At 33.7% G+C, this 17439-nt stretch overlaps 1 protein-coding gene across 1 annotated transcript; it reads left to right on the top strand.

Moving 5' to 3' along the window:
* Positions 1 to 1059: 1059 nt before the first annotated feature.
* LOC136346992 (ubiquitin-conjugating enzyme E2 Q2) lies at positions 1060 to 13052 on the top strand. The gene is made up of 7 exons (XM_066296592.1): positions 1060 to 1352; positions 4249 to 4460; positions 5657 to 5784; positions 6408 to 6520; positions 7338 to 7629; positions 7686 to 7913; positions 8389 to 13052. Exons 1-7 carry the CDS (start codon positions 1191 to 1193, stop codon positions 8418 to 8420), a joined length of 1167 nt encoding a protein of 388 aa, XP_066152689.1. The 5' UTR covers positions 1060 to 1190; the 3' UTR covers positions 8421 to 13052.
* The last annotated feature ends 4387 nt before the right edge of the window (positions 13053 to 17439 follow it).

Genomic DNA, 17439 nt, shown 5'->3' with positions numbered 1-17439 from the left:
TTAGAGAGATGGATGGACATCTGTATCCAAAGAGTATTTTTTCAGTATGTTGATTTTTCTCCTGATTTGATAGGATAGTGCCTGTAGGTCAAACAGATGCCAAAAATGATTAAATGAATCTTTATATTTTATGTTTTTTACGGATTCAGAGGTTCTAATGGTTACTTGCAAGTTTCCCTGTCACCTTTATATTCGACTGTTTATTAAAAAGTCAATTTTTTTATTGCAAGTGAGATTTTAGCAAGTATACTAATGGTGTTCTTTTTTCGTATACTCTGTATATATCGTGTCTAATCTCCCCCATAGGGGGTATGTTTTTATTTTTATTTTATTTTTACTATTTACTTGTACGTGACTGGTGCGGGGTCGCTAGAGAGTGCAGTTTTACAATTACTTTTTAATTTCTTTAATTTTAGCGCGCGGGAGGGTCTCGATTTCTAGACATTTCACATGCCTGACTCTCCCGATTCCATTTTTAAACATTCTTTATTTTCTCTTAATAAAATTTTAATATTTCTCTAATCAATATCGGTTAACAGCGATCCAGATAACTGGTGATTTGCTTCATTGTTTGGCTCAGAGGCCTTACAGTATACGATTTCTAAATTTCTTTGAATTGGTCCATGAATTGGGCGTCGAGGACAGCTATGGTGGATGTCGGATTATTAGCGATCTGGACGATTTCATAATTAGAGAAATTCAAACTCGCTAAATCGACATCTCTCTCCGCCAACGCAGGGAGACTCGTTACTGGATATAATGAATGTATTGACATCGAATATGGAAATTAAGACTTTAAATCTGGTTTCTGCTGAATTTATGGCATTAAAAATTCCAATATGTTTACTTGACACAGAGAAAAAAAATGTACTTTATAGATTGAGGTCTTCTTAGTTTAATCATTCAATATAAAGTCGATCGCGATCGTTAGCCATTGAGTGGAACTATTTAAAGTGCAATCAAATTAAACAGGGCTCTGTGCATGTTTGAAGCTCATGTATCTACACATCTGGCAACACTGCCACTGCAGACGGTGTCAGATGTCACTGTCACTAAACAAATGCCATCATTTTGGCTTTTGGGAGTGTAGCTGAGCTAGCTACGAGCTCGACTCTCAATTCCAAATTTTGTAGTAAAATTATCCATAATTTGCCTTTTCCAGAGCCTATAATTTCGGATTTGTGAAACCTATGGCTTGTTTAAATACTCTTAAGCAAGAAATACGGACTTTAGAACAAGTTTTCGGCAAGCACCATGAACGCTTTCAAATTATCTCGGCGAGTGTCGACGAATTGAGTTGTAGGTTCGTAGGCAAATCGGGGAAGAAATATATGATTCATGCGAATATAACGGTGAGTCGTAGTTTTTTACGTTATTTTAGAACTAGACAGAGTTGTTTTTTCCTATATGGATTCAAGTTTAATGAGGGAATAGGGCCAATTTAGAACAAAGGATATTGTGACCCCCATCTTGACATTTAACATATGTATTTGGGAGAAGTGAAGAAACAGCTGAGCTTGAACACTTCTGTTTGTTATTGAAAATTTAGAAAGTAGAGCTTTAATTTGCACAACACTCTCCTGGCAGTCCATTTTTTTATATCTCAACTTTCTGCCCTTACTAATTTGGAAGGGAGGAGAAATGTTTATCTTTTAGTTGAAATTTAAGTGCAACAGCTATTTTACAACCATTTTCATTACTATTTGCCTTTATCTAAGTATTACTGTACATTTACTTGCACTGTCGCTCCTTTATTACCATCTTATGATATTTATTATTAGCTTTTCAAAGTTACTCCAGTCTATTTCAAATAGCTGATTTGATTTCATTCTCTACCTGTGTAAGTGCTACTGCTGATAAAGTTGACCTTGCCTATAATATACATATGCCACACTAAACTTTACCTTTTATACTTGGTCTACCAGATTGCCATTTTGACAACCATTTTGTTTATGTAATAAAAGAACTATAACTTCTAGTTAGATGTAAGTACTGTCAAAAACAAATGTGCCTAATAAAGCATATTTTTTTACCTCGGCATTTGTCAACACTTTAGTATGTAGGTAATTAACCTTATCAAAGTAATAGAACATAAGGACAACATGACATTGAAAAATAATGAGTTTAGTGACCCTAAGATTTAAAACAAATTGTACATGCATGTTTCAAATTTTGCATACACCATTGTGGATATACCAAAATCTTTTAAAATAAGAAAGAAAATTATACATGCATACAACTAGCAAAAATATTACTTGAGCAGTTAGAGTCTGTACCTTTTGCATCAGTAATTCCTTCAAATATGTCAATTTTGTAGTGTGGGTAATATAAATACATATAGATTCTGAAATTTAGGCAATTTTTTACCCATATCATGATTCATATACATATATCTACTCCCAAATGAAAACAAAATTTATCCTAATTACAAGTAGATATTGTCATGGCCAAGTATTTGTCAACTTAGCTTTTTTGGGTGGTTTTTTGATTCACCCTTTTTAACTTTTGGAAAATATACATTTTACAAATCTTGCTGTAAACTTTATTGGATTTTATGTTTGTAAAATTTAAGTTTGTTAGTTTATTAGTTACAAACTGAAGGTATTTTTATCATCAAGTCACACTAGTTATGGAACCAAGAGCACTTACTTTTGTGAAAACCTACCTGCATTACAATGGTAAAATGTTTCAGTTTCCCTTTTAGGGGATAAAATAAATAACTATCTATATTTAAATAGTAATGTGGTTGACTTCTAAGCTATCCAGTGTTAACATTTAATCCACTTTAATTGCCTTATTACATATCTTTTTGCAAAGAAGTTTAAAGATTTTTGTGAATATCAAAGTTTGAAAAAATCAAAAAATTTCTATTAAAAGACCATCAAATTTCCTAAAATGAAAATGAAAATCTAATAGAGATTTCAAGAATCCGATCTCTGGTTTCATTATGCAACTAGTTCGCAAAATAAAACCTGTTTCTTCACTGATCTTGATTTAAAAAAACTCACTTTTTGTTGAAAAAAATCGAAAAATACTATTTTCATAAATCTCAGTTTATATGGCAAATAAAATAAATTAAGAAAGTAGGAAGTGAAATAAGAGATGTGGTGTCTTATCTATATGTCAGCATTTATGTAGCAAAATAAGATCAAATAATATATAAGTGGGCCATTTTTTAACTTCTTATTTTATTTTATGTGTGAATGAAAGTGTGCAGGTTCACAGTCATTTCAGATGGTGAATGGTCTATCCTTGAATTGAATAAAATGGGTATAATGTCATTCAAGCGTAACTGGTATTACGATTGAAGATAAACCTGCCAGTAAATTGAAGCAGAATAGGTTCTTGGGTTTGTAGATAGGTGACGGATTGAGATTCGAAAAGTTCGTTAATTTATCTTCAGGTACTTTTACTCTGCGTTATTTAACAGCCACATGAGGTGCTGCATTAGTTTTTGTGCTTACTGTGAGAGAACACATTGACAGGATATTTCAGTTACAGAGTATGATACATTTGTCAGGTTGTGCTGCGTGAACCATGGCGGCTACTATGAGGTGGGATGTCCTAAAACTACCTGCTTTCTTTATTCTGGAAATGGCTTCACCGCCAACATGTTATATACAGTAGCCAAAACTTTAAGATTCTTAATGCGTTCTATATGTCTTTGCCCATACCATCTTCAATTTTGGTCTACAATTTAATAGATTCATATACCTTGGACTATGTTGAAATTAGGTTCATAAAAAACCGTTTTGAAATGTACTAGTGACATTAACTCAAAGCCAGTTGTTACTTCTCATTAGTTAGATTAATATTCGAAGTAGTTTTTATATGCTTATAGAGAGAAACGAAGTATCGGACTGCTGGTTGAGCTTAGTATACGGTGTATCAATAAGCATTGCTTTTATAAAAAAATGTTTCACTGCTTATACTGGATGAGAGATGAAAAGAATAATGAGGTCTAAATTTAATCCTATCATACAGGGTGTACATAGAATAGTAATTAAAATCTTCAATACACTATCGGGGCGCACTCTAAGCTCTAGAAACATAATTATAATAAAAATTTGTTTTTAATATTTATTTTACCTTCCTCGTTTTTAAAATAATTGCAAAGTTTGTGCTATTTGCTGATTATCATGTTTTGGTTGTAAATGGTATAGAAATATATGCATTTACGGCAGTACACCAGTGATTTTATTACTCTAATTTTATGATTACATATATAAATATTATCATAAATTTTAGGAAACGTATCCTGCAGTACCGCCAGTATGGTTTGCAGACTCTGAAGAAACAAGTATAACAAATGCAGTGCAGATACTCAGCAACACTGAGGGCTTGGACAATCATGTCCTTCACCAAGTTGGCATACTACTCAAGGAACTCTGTAGATTGCACGCAGTCCTCGAACCGCCTGACCTTGATCGATTAAGAATACCTGAACAAACGGGGGATAGGTGAGTGGAGATTTGAGATTATAATATCACAAGTTATGATCTGCCAACATTCCACAAGCATTCATTTATTTAATATGTACCATTACTATAAGTCAAAATCATGGCTGACTTATCAAAAAATGCTTTAATGACTATAATGCATAGAGTATCAGAAAAATACTGGCTGAAAAGGAAATTTTATGAAGATTTTGAAAATATAAATAATCGATATGGCGCCTATATGAAAATCAAAAGTTTATCAATTTTTCTTTGAAAGTAAGGATTTAACAAGAAAATTGGCAACACTGCTAAACAGTTCTCAAAAAGTGTCTTAATAATGTAAAACTTTCATTCCTCTAAATATAACCGTATAAGAGTTACTTGCAAAAAACGAAAACCACTGAATTCGATTTTTCCGGATATCTTCGTAACTATTAGGAATTTAGCCGGTATAAAAACAGATCATTAATTTGTTTTAAATTGTCCCACTTTTCGCAACGATTTTGTATCTATTATCGTTTCCTAGATCCCCGTGCTGTTCATCTTTACCTGGGACAGACTGTATGTCTATGTCAAGAATCTTTGTGCGCACTGTCAAGTTGTGGCATGCAGTATATTTTTTTAAATATCTCATTCATAGAGTTTCCCCACGTTTTTTTGACATCAAAACAGTATAATAATTAAATAATTAAAAAACAAGGCGACGTCTCAACTGAAGATACACATATGTTTCTACTGTCCATTATCTAAAGATCAGAAGCATCCAATTAAATATTATATATTTTCTCAAGACGTATGTAAGGAACATTCAACCGAGGAAATATGATGCCATTCATGTAATGGCTAATCTTCGTATTTCAAAAACATGATTGTCAGTTTTTTTTTGCAATTTAGTAAATGTTTGTTTTTTTCCAAGAGATCAATTGATTTTTTAGGGATTTCACTTCGTTTGCGTGTTGAGTTTTATGGGTTTGTATCAAATAATCTTGATGTTTTGCTTTATTTTCATTTCAATAAGGGCTTTTAAGTTCAGCGATACTTTCTACTTCAAAATATCTCAATTATAATTTAAATAATGTGGAAATACATAATACTGACATGTTTCTATAGATATTTTTGAAAATGTGTCTGAGGTAGCAGATGACCTCAGTTTAATAGTTAAGTTTCCAAAAACTAGTGTACACGTGACTTTTAATGATTACTTTAACGCGTTTTAGAATTTGTAATAGTGGATTTGAGGCTATGGAAGATGAAGGTTTGGACAGCGATGCAGACGCCCAGGATTCAGATGCCATGACGGTGGACGAGGACAGTGACGATCCCAATGATGATGATGAGGATTTGGGTAAGTGATAATTAGACAAAATGTTTTTGTCCATTGAAACAAAGTTTTTTATAATTTATTCATTTAATATACAATGTGTTTTCTAAATATACAATGCAACTTTGGTTGGTTATCCTTTGGATTCAAATACAAAAACCTTCATACACTCATATGTCCCAAATCGTACAATACATTCTGTTTAAGATTAGAAAAAAATGTGTATCTTTACTATAAAAAAAAAAATGATTATGACGATTTACTTAAAAGTTTTCGCCGATGGGAAACTGTATTTCAGATATGAAACGATTTCAGACATACACATGTTTATAGCCACTTTTATCACTTTGACTCATCCATATCTTTGAGAAACCTTATGTGTATATCATTTTAAAAGTAGGTTTTTATTCTTATTTACAAAAATCCTGTTACATCGTTTTTGAGCAACAACCAATTGAATGACAATAATTTTATGGCTGTTATGGAACCTTAGAACTTTGATGTTAAACATTTTGCCCAGTCTTACTTCATTTTCAATATAATAAGGGTGTTTGACAATTTTTTATCACACAAGTGGGAATTGCAACAAATAAACATAATTTTGACATTGAACAATGTGTTTATGTTTAATATTTCTGAAAACTTAGGAATGGAAATGGAAGAAGGAACAACAGCTAGACAAAGAGGAGATGAAATGGGAGTGGAACATTTAGCAACGTTAGAAAGATTAAGACAAAATCAGCGGCAGGATTACCTAAAAGTGAGTCGTTAGTTTATCAATTTTTGTCTTTTTTTTTTTGGTTTATTCTCTTTAATTTGATTCCTTTCTTTGAAACTGTTAAAGACGAGCTCCACTCGGATTACTGTGAGTTTGTTTCAATATTAGGAGTGGAAAAAATATATACTTTAAGAGTGAAAAGGTTTGGTAGTTCCCAATAGCATTAAGAAAAAACGGATGAAAGCAACCTCTGCGGTTATATTATAAAGGCCTTATAGCGCCCTACCGCAGTGTTTGTAGAACGGACTGTTCTGAATGCTCACGAGATTCATATTTTTGTTTACTCTACAATGGTTTGTCAGGACTTCCACTATATCTCCAATATATCACCAGCTCCTTCAGTATCCTGCTGATGGTATTCAAATTGCCTTCCTCATATCCATTTTTTTAGCGCACGGGAGTCATACCTTTCACTAATCTCTAGACGTGGTTCAGCTCTATTCAGGTTAGTTCAGGTTATGAAAACTGCTTGGCCAGCCCATTGGCAAGACTGAATGTAGGTATAGGATATGCTAAAGTATAAATGTTGAACGGCATTAAAAATAATATACAGATATGCAAATAAAAAGTTTATATTGTAAAAAACTGTTTTTGTGGTCGTACCTTTTTTACATAAGTATCAAAATATAAACCCTCAACCTTAAATATGTGAGTGATAAATTTTCAATTTAATCAAAACAATCAAATTTCAATCTACTATAAATTGCTTCTTTTCGAGTTAAAAAAATTCCCCCTATATAATATACTATTTTTTCACTTGTTTTTAGTAGTAACTGATTTGTTTATTTATTCTTTTAAGGGTTCGGTATCGGGGTCTGTTCAAGCCACCGATCGCTTAATGAAAGAGCTCCGCGACATCTATCGATCGGAATCATTTAAAAGCAAAATGTACCAAATCGAGCTTGTCAACGATTCCCTCTACGAATGGAACGTGCGACTTATGGCCGTGGATCCCGACAGTCCATTGTCCCACGACCTTCAGATGCTCAAAGAAAAGGAGGGAAAAGACTGCATACAGTTGAATATGTTATTTAAAGATACTTATCCATTCGAACCTCCCTTCGTTCGAGTAGTTCATCCAATAATTTCAGGTTCGTAGGTTGAAATGAATTTTTTTACACGGAATGCATATTTTGGCTGTGCATAGGTGGTTACGTCCTGGTCGGAGGCGCCATCTGTATGGAACTGCTGACAAAACAGGGTTGGTCAAGTGCGTACACAGTTGAGGCTGTTATCATGCAAATATCAGCCACTTTGGTGAAAGGCAAGGCTAGAATTCAGTTCGGACCTCCGAAAGTGTGCTCCCAAGGCCAGTACAGTTTGGCCAGAGCGCAACAAAGTTTTAAAAGTTTGGTGCAGATACATGAGAAAAATGGTAAGTTCTCTATTTCCTTCCCACACCACATAGTCAGAAGAAAGCACTTAATGCTTTCTTCGATTTTATGACTTTTTAAATAAAGTTGACATTTGAACGCAAATACTACAATCATTTTTGGAGTTTCATCTCGACAAGTTTCGTGTAATTTCCCTAATTAATGTTTCCCCAAAGGATAATGGACCCGCCAACATAGCTAATATTTCGATCGTATGAATACTTTATCTTCATCTGATGAGCATACATTATTGTAGAATTTTTTTTTGTGAGTGTATTAATGAGTGACCTGTTTGAAATATAAACATTTTTTGCTGGTCATTGGTATAAGTGACAACATAGCATCATTGAATATTCCGATTACCAAAAAGGTGAAATTTTAAAGTTATAATGTACTTGAATGATATAGGGTCCGTGCGGAACGTCCTTAATTTTTCCATCATAAACCTTTAATAATAAATTTTACTTTCTGTTTCAGGTTGGTTTACACCCCCCAAAGAAGACGGTTAATTTTGTTTTGTGCCAATAAGCTATTCTTAATTTCATTATTTTTTCTTGAGAATATTCTGTGTTAGTGCCCTTTGGTTAATATTAATTTGAGGAACAGAAATCCTTTAGTGTCCGTTTTTTATATTCTTAAGTTCATTACCTTTAACAAAGCCTTCAGGCATGCTAAAAAAGAATGATTCATCTTAAAGTCGCATTAAAGCTTTCGGCATTACGGTACAAATCTCTGAAACAACACTGTCGGTTTTGTATAGGATTAGTATTCGTGAACATTCGACAAAAAATTCATAAATGTTTTAAAAACAAAGATATACGCAATGAAATTCATTCGTGTTCTTAATATCTCGGTTTTGCTGCTTGGATTTTAGCATTACCGACCATCTCGAGTGTTAATCAGATTTCCTTTTTGAGATGGATCTTGTAGTTATGACTTGTTACTGTACCTAATGAATAAAGGATCTGATCTTCATTGTCGGTGATATGGAAAAACCGTCTGGAAGTTAAGTGTAAGTAGTTCGGGAACGAAGGATCATTAGGGTTAGCAACACAACTATATTAAGTTTTTTCTTACGACCCCCTACGAAAGTAAACATAATAATCAACGGAGGTAGTCGCAAAAACAACTGCTAACACACGCGAATGTTAGGCATTTCTAACATACGCGTTTGTTAGAAAAAATTAAAGAATGATATACACATCATGAAAAATTCTGGCTAAAATAATTATGTAGTGACATACTATTGTATTAGTCAATAAGTGTACTAATATAATCTGTACCATCTACATCCTACATTTCTCCAAAATAGCAAAAAAGTGTCGATTTTCATAATAATATTTTTCCAAAATATCCAGAATTAGAAAAAAACATTACCTAGTCTGCCCTTATAAAAGGGAAACGTAATAACGTTGTGGTCGTGGGAGAAATACTGTACATAACTCGCAAGAAAGTTTGTTAACACACTCGCGTAATTGCAACATTTCACGCTCATGCGTCAAAAATTACTTTTTTCGCTTGTTACGTAAATAACTAGTTCATATTTAGCTGTTTGATTAAACTTTATGCGGGGGTATTGATCAGTACTTTGCTATAATACAAAATAACACCATAGGTTGTTCACTTTATTCATTATTGTAATTAATTTAGTTCTCGTTGCTGCTCTCAAAACATATTAACCGGCTGACCCCAGATGTACGTGGCAGGTTACCACTTTAGTAGTTTTCTTCGTAAAAATTTAATACTGGGTCATGGGGTTATATTAAATAGATTATCGACCTCTTATCTCAAGCATCGACTGGTTTAACTGGACACACCTTTTATTTTTAAAAGTAGGAATTAGCAATACCAATTTTTCTCCACTGGTAGAAATCTACTTAAAATTTTCTCTTGAGCCGTATATTAAAATTAGTGTAGTAAAAGTTAGAGTTGGCCTAATATTTTATAAAGTATCAAATGACAATCCAGGTTGATCACGCGAAATCTACTAATTTTTTAATAAAGAGTAGACAGTTATTTTTTCACAAAAATTTGATAACCCTTTTCTGTTATGTGCTCTTTAATACCTGCCTTCAATATTCGCCCATTTCCTAAAACTGATTCCAATTCTAACTGACTCATAATATATCCTTACGAGTGGCCATCTTCGAGACCCTCTTTTTTTTTTGTCGGGTCCTTCATATTCAGATCTGAAAATCCAGAAAATCAAGAAACATTTTGTAACCGATCATAAGCCTAACCTGTCAAAGCATGTCTGGACGATGAACACCATCCTTTTCATGAAATTGTGCGAGATTCCTTGAAAACTTAGTGATTGACAAATTTATTTAGATTAACGTGTATTGCCTTATCATTCCTAGAGATTATCGTCCCTGGTTCATTATCAAAAACAATCTGCATTTGTCAAATAAAGCTATGTTGCTGGCAATGATCTGTTTTGAATAACTTCTTCACCTACACGTTTTTATATGGATGAAGAACGGTTTTCAAAATGTTCCCTATTTATTCACATCTCAAATGGAATACGAAGTCGGAGTTAGGTAAAATTTTTGATTAACTAACAATTCATGACTTCATTATTCGCCTTAAAGCTTATTGAACTAGTATTTTTTTGTTGATTATAGAAGTTTAGAAGATGTCATTCGGAAGTTTTCAAACTATTACAAAATGATTTTATGGGATGATGGAACCGCCCAATTGGGCTAACATTCAAATAGCGATGGAAGAATCTTTAAGTTGTAACTATTAATTCGTCTATTTTAACTTCTACCTTATAGCTGCCGATTACTAAAACGAAGAGAAAACCAGTACCGAAGTCATTATTTCGATACGCATTATCGATGTGGTTAGATGTCACAATTATTCAATGGGAGATCGAGTTGGGTGTCAAGACTTTTAATCGAAAATGTTTCAAAAACTGTCTATAACTGCACAACTAGCGGAATAAAAAAGCTTTTTGTGTTTTTTTTTTCCCAACATTATAGGTTCATTATTATCCTAAGGTGACATTTTACGTTCAAGATGTTAATACCACGAACTTAGTTTTTTAATATGCGAGCCTGGCATTGTTTCGTATTTTTTTAGTGATATTTCTAGGATGTTTTTTTTGTATACTTGGTGTCTGACAGTTCCCTGGTTTTTCAAATAGAAAATTCTATTGGATTAATATCAGGAGAACTAGGTGGCCAATTAAAAACAAAAAAAAAACATAGATAATACGTTGATCTTAAAGAAATTGAAAATGCTTTTGAAATGCGAAATAAAAACTTTAGATCCGTTTTACCAAAAAGGTAAATTGGTATCCATACCGTGAATAACACGTGTTTTGGAGTTGTGATAGAGTTGCCGAAACAAAGAAACTATGGGCAAATTTATTGAACCTATTTTTTGATAACATTGATTTGAAATACTTTCGTTTCAAAGTATTGACCAATTTAAGCAAAAATAGAAAGTTTTTCTCAATTAACCCATTTTGTAGGTCTCAGTATTCCGAAAGCAGCAATTGTGGGGTACACCTAAATAAGAAACCCTGTATGGTAGGATGTGTGGGTGAACGAATGAAGTCTGTATAACATTTAAGAGTGTACTGGGCGTAGAATATAAAACGCTAAAGTAGCGCCCTAAAAGATATCTTGGACAAATGTCACTGTATTTTTGAATGTTGTTCCCTCGACCAGTCATGCAACGTTATTACACTGAATAGATATAGCGAATTATTGATTTTGGGAATGTCTCAGGATTATCCTAAAAATGAATCAATACCCTCGCAAGATTAATACTCAGTTTACTTGTCCGAAGCTAAGAATTACAAGTTACACCTGCAATGTTTTTGGGTATTTAAACGAATCATTGGACTCTACATAAAAAAAAAACACGTTTCTTATTTGTAGCTACTTAAGGGTCGAAAAGTTAAGTTTTTATAGTAACTAATTTTTTTGTTTTTTTTTTTTTTTTTTTTTTTTTAATGAATTGTAACAATTCGGCTACCGAGTTAATAATTTTTTTCTTATAGGCCGTGCAATTAAGTTAACTGTGTTAATTTTTTTTTATTAAATCGTTCAGTTAATATAGGTTGTGTAAGATGTTTCGTGAAATAAAATATTTGACTTGTTCGATCATTTAGTCTGGTAAATCGCCATTCAGATATTGATCAGTTATGAAGACAATAATAGGAAAAATATTTTTTATTTCGTTGAAAATAGCGTTACTTAGAGGGCCAATTACAAACTTGTGTTATTTCGTTTTTTTTTGTGTTAAAATGATTAATTGTGGATTGTCATTTTGCAACCTCTAGGGAGAAATCCAATTTTCCTTGCCTTTCCTGGTCAATATTTGTTCGGTAATTTACCGAACGGACAGACACTCCTTTGGTGTGCGATGTATGAAACCACCTTACTAGTTGATATCTTGTATTTTATCAAGTATGAGCGTAACGTAGAGGGCGTTGCAACTGTGAATAAAATATTCCGCTCCCCGGGCTGGGTATCTTGGTAACAGATTTTGAAAACTGTATCTAATAGGTTTGTAGTTGTAAGCACGAGGCGCACTGAAAAATTTCAACTAAGATAGCCAGTCTTATATTAAAAATGTGATGTTTCATTTAGTTTTATGTCATAGTCTCGCCGAATGTTTCATTTAAGTAAAGGTGGTGTCAAGAAGACGAGTTATTTAAAAGAAATAAGTGACATATTTCAAAATTCTTGTCTTCTTGAAATTATGTTTCTGATATCCGGCCGACTTTCATAGTTTGTTATTTAGTTAGTTACTCATAATTACACTTAGAATAACTCTTCATTTGTTACTGTGTAAAATATTTTTAAGACGTACTTATTAAGGTTTTATTCTTAGAGGTCCTGTTCAGTTTATGTTGACTTTACCTGCTTTATTATTTGCAAGGCTCCATTGTTTCTCTGATTTTTAGTATTATTATCTGATTTTACGAAATTTGTTTCAATTAGGTGCATAGCTGTAAGAAGTTTCGTTCGGGAAAGGTAAGATACAATGTAATTGGAGCCTTTGCCGATCCGTTTCATTGTACATAACAAACTGACGTGTATTCTTTGCGCTGTACTCTTTCTCCTCGTAAACAGTTTGTGAGTATTTGCTTTTTATTCTTAAGGTAAATAAATAATTATCATTCAGCTTAATATGTTTTATTTTTAAATATAAGTCACTCGACCTGAGGCAACAATTGTGCCAATGCCTAGTTTTTCAAATTAAAGTTAAAGCTAAACTGGCAGTGGAAGTAATGTTATTCGCGTCTAGCACCGTCTTTGTCGGATTAGCTCTTCAAGCGCTACCCATAGCAAGCGTTTTTGCCTTTCAGTCCACGATTTTGGATGCTCGTAAAAATTTAACCCTTCATTAATTAAATTTCATCAGAGATTCGTCAATATGTGGGCTCTCTACCGTCCTCTCTAGTCTTCGTCATAAACGCAAAGTGTAGTATTACAACAGTAACGCTATAAAGATTTAATCGTCCTGAAAGTGTCGTTCCGTCGCAAGCCTTAACAGCAGTAATCGCACAAACGATCAACGCAAACACCTTGGTTATACAGGTTGTCCATAATAAGGTGCCAACCCGTAAAGAGCGTAATCTACATGCAAAAATAATACATTTGAAATAAACATATCTCCTATGCGGCCCTCTAACGGAGACACGACCCCTTGAATGAAGTTCCAATGAGATTGTTTTTCTAAATAATTCCTAAACTATTTAGCATAAATGTATAAAATTTTGGTATTCCTGCAACTCTGACGTGTTCAGTCCAAATACTTGATCGATGCGGTCAAGTGTGAATCACAGACCTGTCATTCAGAGTGCATGTGTTACAAAAAGAGCCATATATTTTAGCGGATGCGAATTTTATATATATACAAAGCGACCCATTTTTTTTGGGTCAGTTTGTAAAAAGTTTATTGATGGTGCGATTTAGTCCGGATTTTTTTTAAATTATAGAACTTAATAAATTACACATTTTCAGCAAAAATGGCCTGGTTGACGTCAAATTCAAGGCCTACTGTGGCAGTTTCTAGGAGCAATCATAATAAATCATATTAGCGATTTTTCTAGAAAAAATCTGTACGCGCTACTGGATTGGTCACTCCTCAAAACGGGATTGTACAAATTTTTAATGAAAAATTTTGAGTAATAACGATTTTGTGGAAGAATTAAACATGGACATTGGTACTTACATCTTCTTACACTTTCTCTGGGTATATTAAGGTCCGATCTAGCCATTTTAACACTATTTTGGGGATTGTTGTTAGAATATTGCAAAATTTGGTTGTTATTTGAAGAAAGAGTCCATGGCGTCCATTTTGCCTCGTTACTTCGACTTACTGGTTCTATCTGGATGTCTGATTCTGTTGATTTCTGCATTCTGCCGCAGCTTCTGCTGCCGAGCGCACGTTGCCGCCAACAAGACGAACAATTTCTTTCTTTTCTTTTACACTTAAATTTTCCATAATTATATTAATTGATAATTTAACTTGTATTAAGTACAAATGAGTTCTAACATCGTTGCTGATGCGTTGTTGATGATTTGTTGCGTTTGTTTGACAGTTGAACACTTCACGTGCTCTCCATAGCCCACTATGAATTTTTGAATATAAATAACTACTGAGGGTGCACTTTTAATTCTCCTACAAAATCGTTATTGCTCAAAATTTTTCATTAAAATTTTGTACAAGCCCGTTTTGAGGAGTGACCAATCCAGTAGCGCGCACAGATTTTTTCTAAAAAAATCGCTAATATGATTTATAAAAATTTCGCTCGTAGAAACGGTCATAGTAGGCCTTGAATTTCATGTCAACCCGGCCATTTTTGCTGAAAATGTGCAGTTTATCGAGCTCTATAATTGAGAAGAAGTCCCGGCTAAATCGCGAAATCAATAAACTTTTTACAGATCAACCCCAAAACAAATGGGTCACATTGTATATATGCTAAAAATATGTAAACCTCGAGCTGTTTATTCCAAAAGTACCCTTGAGTAATATCTCTATCGTCATTTTTGAGAAAAAAATTAATGCAATGCTTTGCATACATTTCTTATCACTTTTAGTAAAACACTGGAGTAGGCTTTGAAACAAAAGCGAGTTATTTAGTATATAACAGTGACATTTTTATGTACTAATCACTTACTTTTATCAAATATTTTTTTAAAACTACAGTTACGGAACGTAAAATAAAGTGAATATCAGGTAGTTGATTGTTTCTAAAACATTCCATAATTCACTTTAAATTAAATTTCTACAATTAAAGGTTGCTTAACTAATTACAAAATAATATTAAACCGTCAAATATGCAACTATCTTTTGTTTCAAACTTTACCTTAGTGTTTTACTGACAACAATGAGAAATATATGCAGAATGTTAAATTGCATTTTTCTGAAAAATAGCGACAGAGTCAGTTCAGTAAAAATCTCTAGATTTACATTTTTTTTTATCAAAGAAATATAAACTTCGTATTCACTAAGAAAATATGGCTATTTTCTTTAACACAAACCTTCTCTATGACTCAATGTCAACTGCTTTGATCAGATATTTGGATTGAGCACGTCCAAATTGTAAGGACACCAAAATTTTATACATTTATGTTAAGTAGTTTAAAAGATATTTAATAAAAATAACTTCATTAGGGTCCCCTCCAAGGGGCTGTATCTTTGTAAAATGGCACTTCAGGATATACGGTTATTTACCAATTTAATTTTTTTTTGCACGAAGAATACGTTGTTTAAGGGTTGAAATCTAATTATGGAACATCTTGTGAAAAAGAGGGTTTCAATACCTTCGTGCCCTGCCTGGCCTTCATCTCTTGCTAAGGTTTTACCAAATTATGGAACGCCCCTTGTTGAACTGCTTGTAGTTCCATTGGTAATGTCTTTACGCGTCTTTTTTCTCGCCTTCTTTCTTTTTGTACAATATTCGTCGAGCTTACGTCCCGATGCACAAGTCATCGTTCTTGCCCCCTTTTTATGACTCAAATATCAAAACATTTGACTTGAATGTCAAGAGAGCGATACCTACTCTTATATAATAATCAGGGACATTATTGTATTACGAGGAAAATCTTCGAAAGACACCCATCCCCCACCTGGATATTTTACCCGGCCTCGGGGTGGTAATGTGGGATTGACTAAGATGCTTACCAACAAAAAATCTCGGAAATGGAAGAACTCCGTTTTCTTCGGCGGGGCACTGTGTCTGAGGGATACATCGTCAGTGGCGAAGAAGATTTTTATTTTTGCTGGTTTTCTTTCTATTTGTTTCATATCTTGACCTTTTATGGCCTCCCTCTCTGTGTGTAGTATTTCATCTGTATCTGGTTAACGAATAACCAAGCTCAACGTTGCTTGGTGATGGGATGAGAAATGGCAGATCAACGTGGTAACTGGCTAGCTCGAATCATCAGAGACCGATTTAGTCTTTAAACAACTTAGCGTCCCGAGTAACTTGTAAATCAATCATTCCTCTTTATCTGGCATCGTGATAACATTTTGCACATGCATCTTGGGTGGAGAGTTAATGGCTGGTGTTGCCTTTTGTTATCTTGCTGTCCGAGGCTTGGTCCAATTTGTCAGAGACTCTGTCCTATCGTGCAATGGCAGTCTGGTCCATTTGCGCCCCCCAATCCTTGTGCTAAGACCATTAGAGTTACTATGGTTATCAATTGACTAATAATTGCATCAGATTTTCTCCACCACCAGTTACACTGCTTTTGCTACCACTGATACACCTTAAAAGAACCACCGGGAAAGTCTCCATTTCTTTTTCTCTTCAGTTTGCACGTTCGTACGTGTCAGCAGAGGGTTGAATTACTGAGTAGCCGAATTCTACAAGTTTGTAGGATATTCATAAGATTTTGCATTGATCTGCGGTTCTCTAGGACATTCACCAATCTAACACCTGTAATATCGCATTGCTGATTTAAGTTTTGTCTCTAGCATATCATCACTATATCGTACGTATACTGCGGAGCCAAAGTTGATTGAAATCTCCGCACATCGGGGATCAAACAGCGAAAAATTTTTGGTAGAAAAGAGCATTTTAAATTATTTTAGTGGACGATTAGAACTATAGGCACCACCTGTGTACAGGGTTGTCAATTTACATGTCTAGGACACTATCCTGGTAATAAATCGCTACTTCAGATCCATAACACCAGAGGGCGCCATAGATTTCGCATGTAAAATATTAGTAATTGATAAATTACATTTTGTGATAATGGTTTATTGATAGAACTGATAAAAGATAATTCGCATACACTATTAACACAATTTATGGCACTCTCCGATTTTTATAACACTCGCCCTAAGTTAGTAATTGGTTCCTTTTTATTATGGAAATACTTTTACGGCACCTCTTCCACACTCGAAACTTTCCTCATCTACATATACATTTAAAGTATCTTGTTTAAAGGACATTTTCTGCTCATTTAATGCCCTTTTCGTGTACCGACCAATTTCTTTTTCTAGACAGAGATCAATTTTTTCTTTTCTAATATGCTTCATAACACTATATATCGC

This window comes from Euwallacea fornicatus, chromosome 25 (genome assembly GCF_040115645.1).
Source record: "Euwallacea fornicatus isolate EFF26 chromosome 25, ASM4011564v1, whole genome shotgun sequence".
NCBI classification, from domain to species: Eukaryota; Metazoa; Arthropoda; class Insecta; order Coleoptera; family Curculionidae; genus Euwallacea; species Euwallacea fornicatus.
The sequence above is the reverse complement of the archived record's forward strand: the minus strand, read 5'-3'. Positions and strand labels throughout refer to the sequence as shown.

What these genes read in the sequence shown, in the direction of transcription:
- LOC136346992 (XM_066296592.1), top strand. Translation starts at nt 1,191, where the DNA reads ATGGCTTGTTTAAATACTCTTAAGCAAGAAATACGGACTTTAGAACAA. An exon ending in TGATTCATGCGAATATAACG is followed by an intron (nt 1,353 to 4,248) that starts GTGAGTCGTAGT and finishes CATAAATTTTAG; the next exon opens with GAAACGTATCCTGCAGTACC. An exon ending in TGATGATGATGAGGATTTGG is followed by an intron (nt 5,785 to 6,407) that starts GTAAGTGATAAT and finishes CTGAAAACTTAG; the next exon opens with GAATGGAAATGGAAGAAGGA.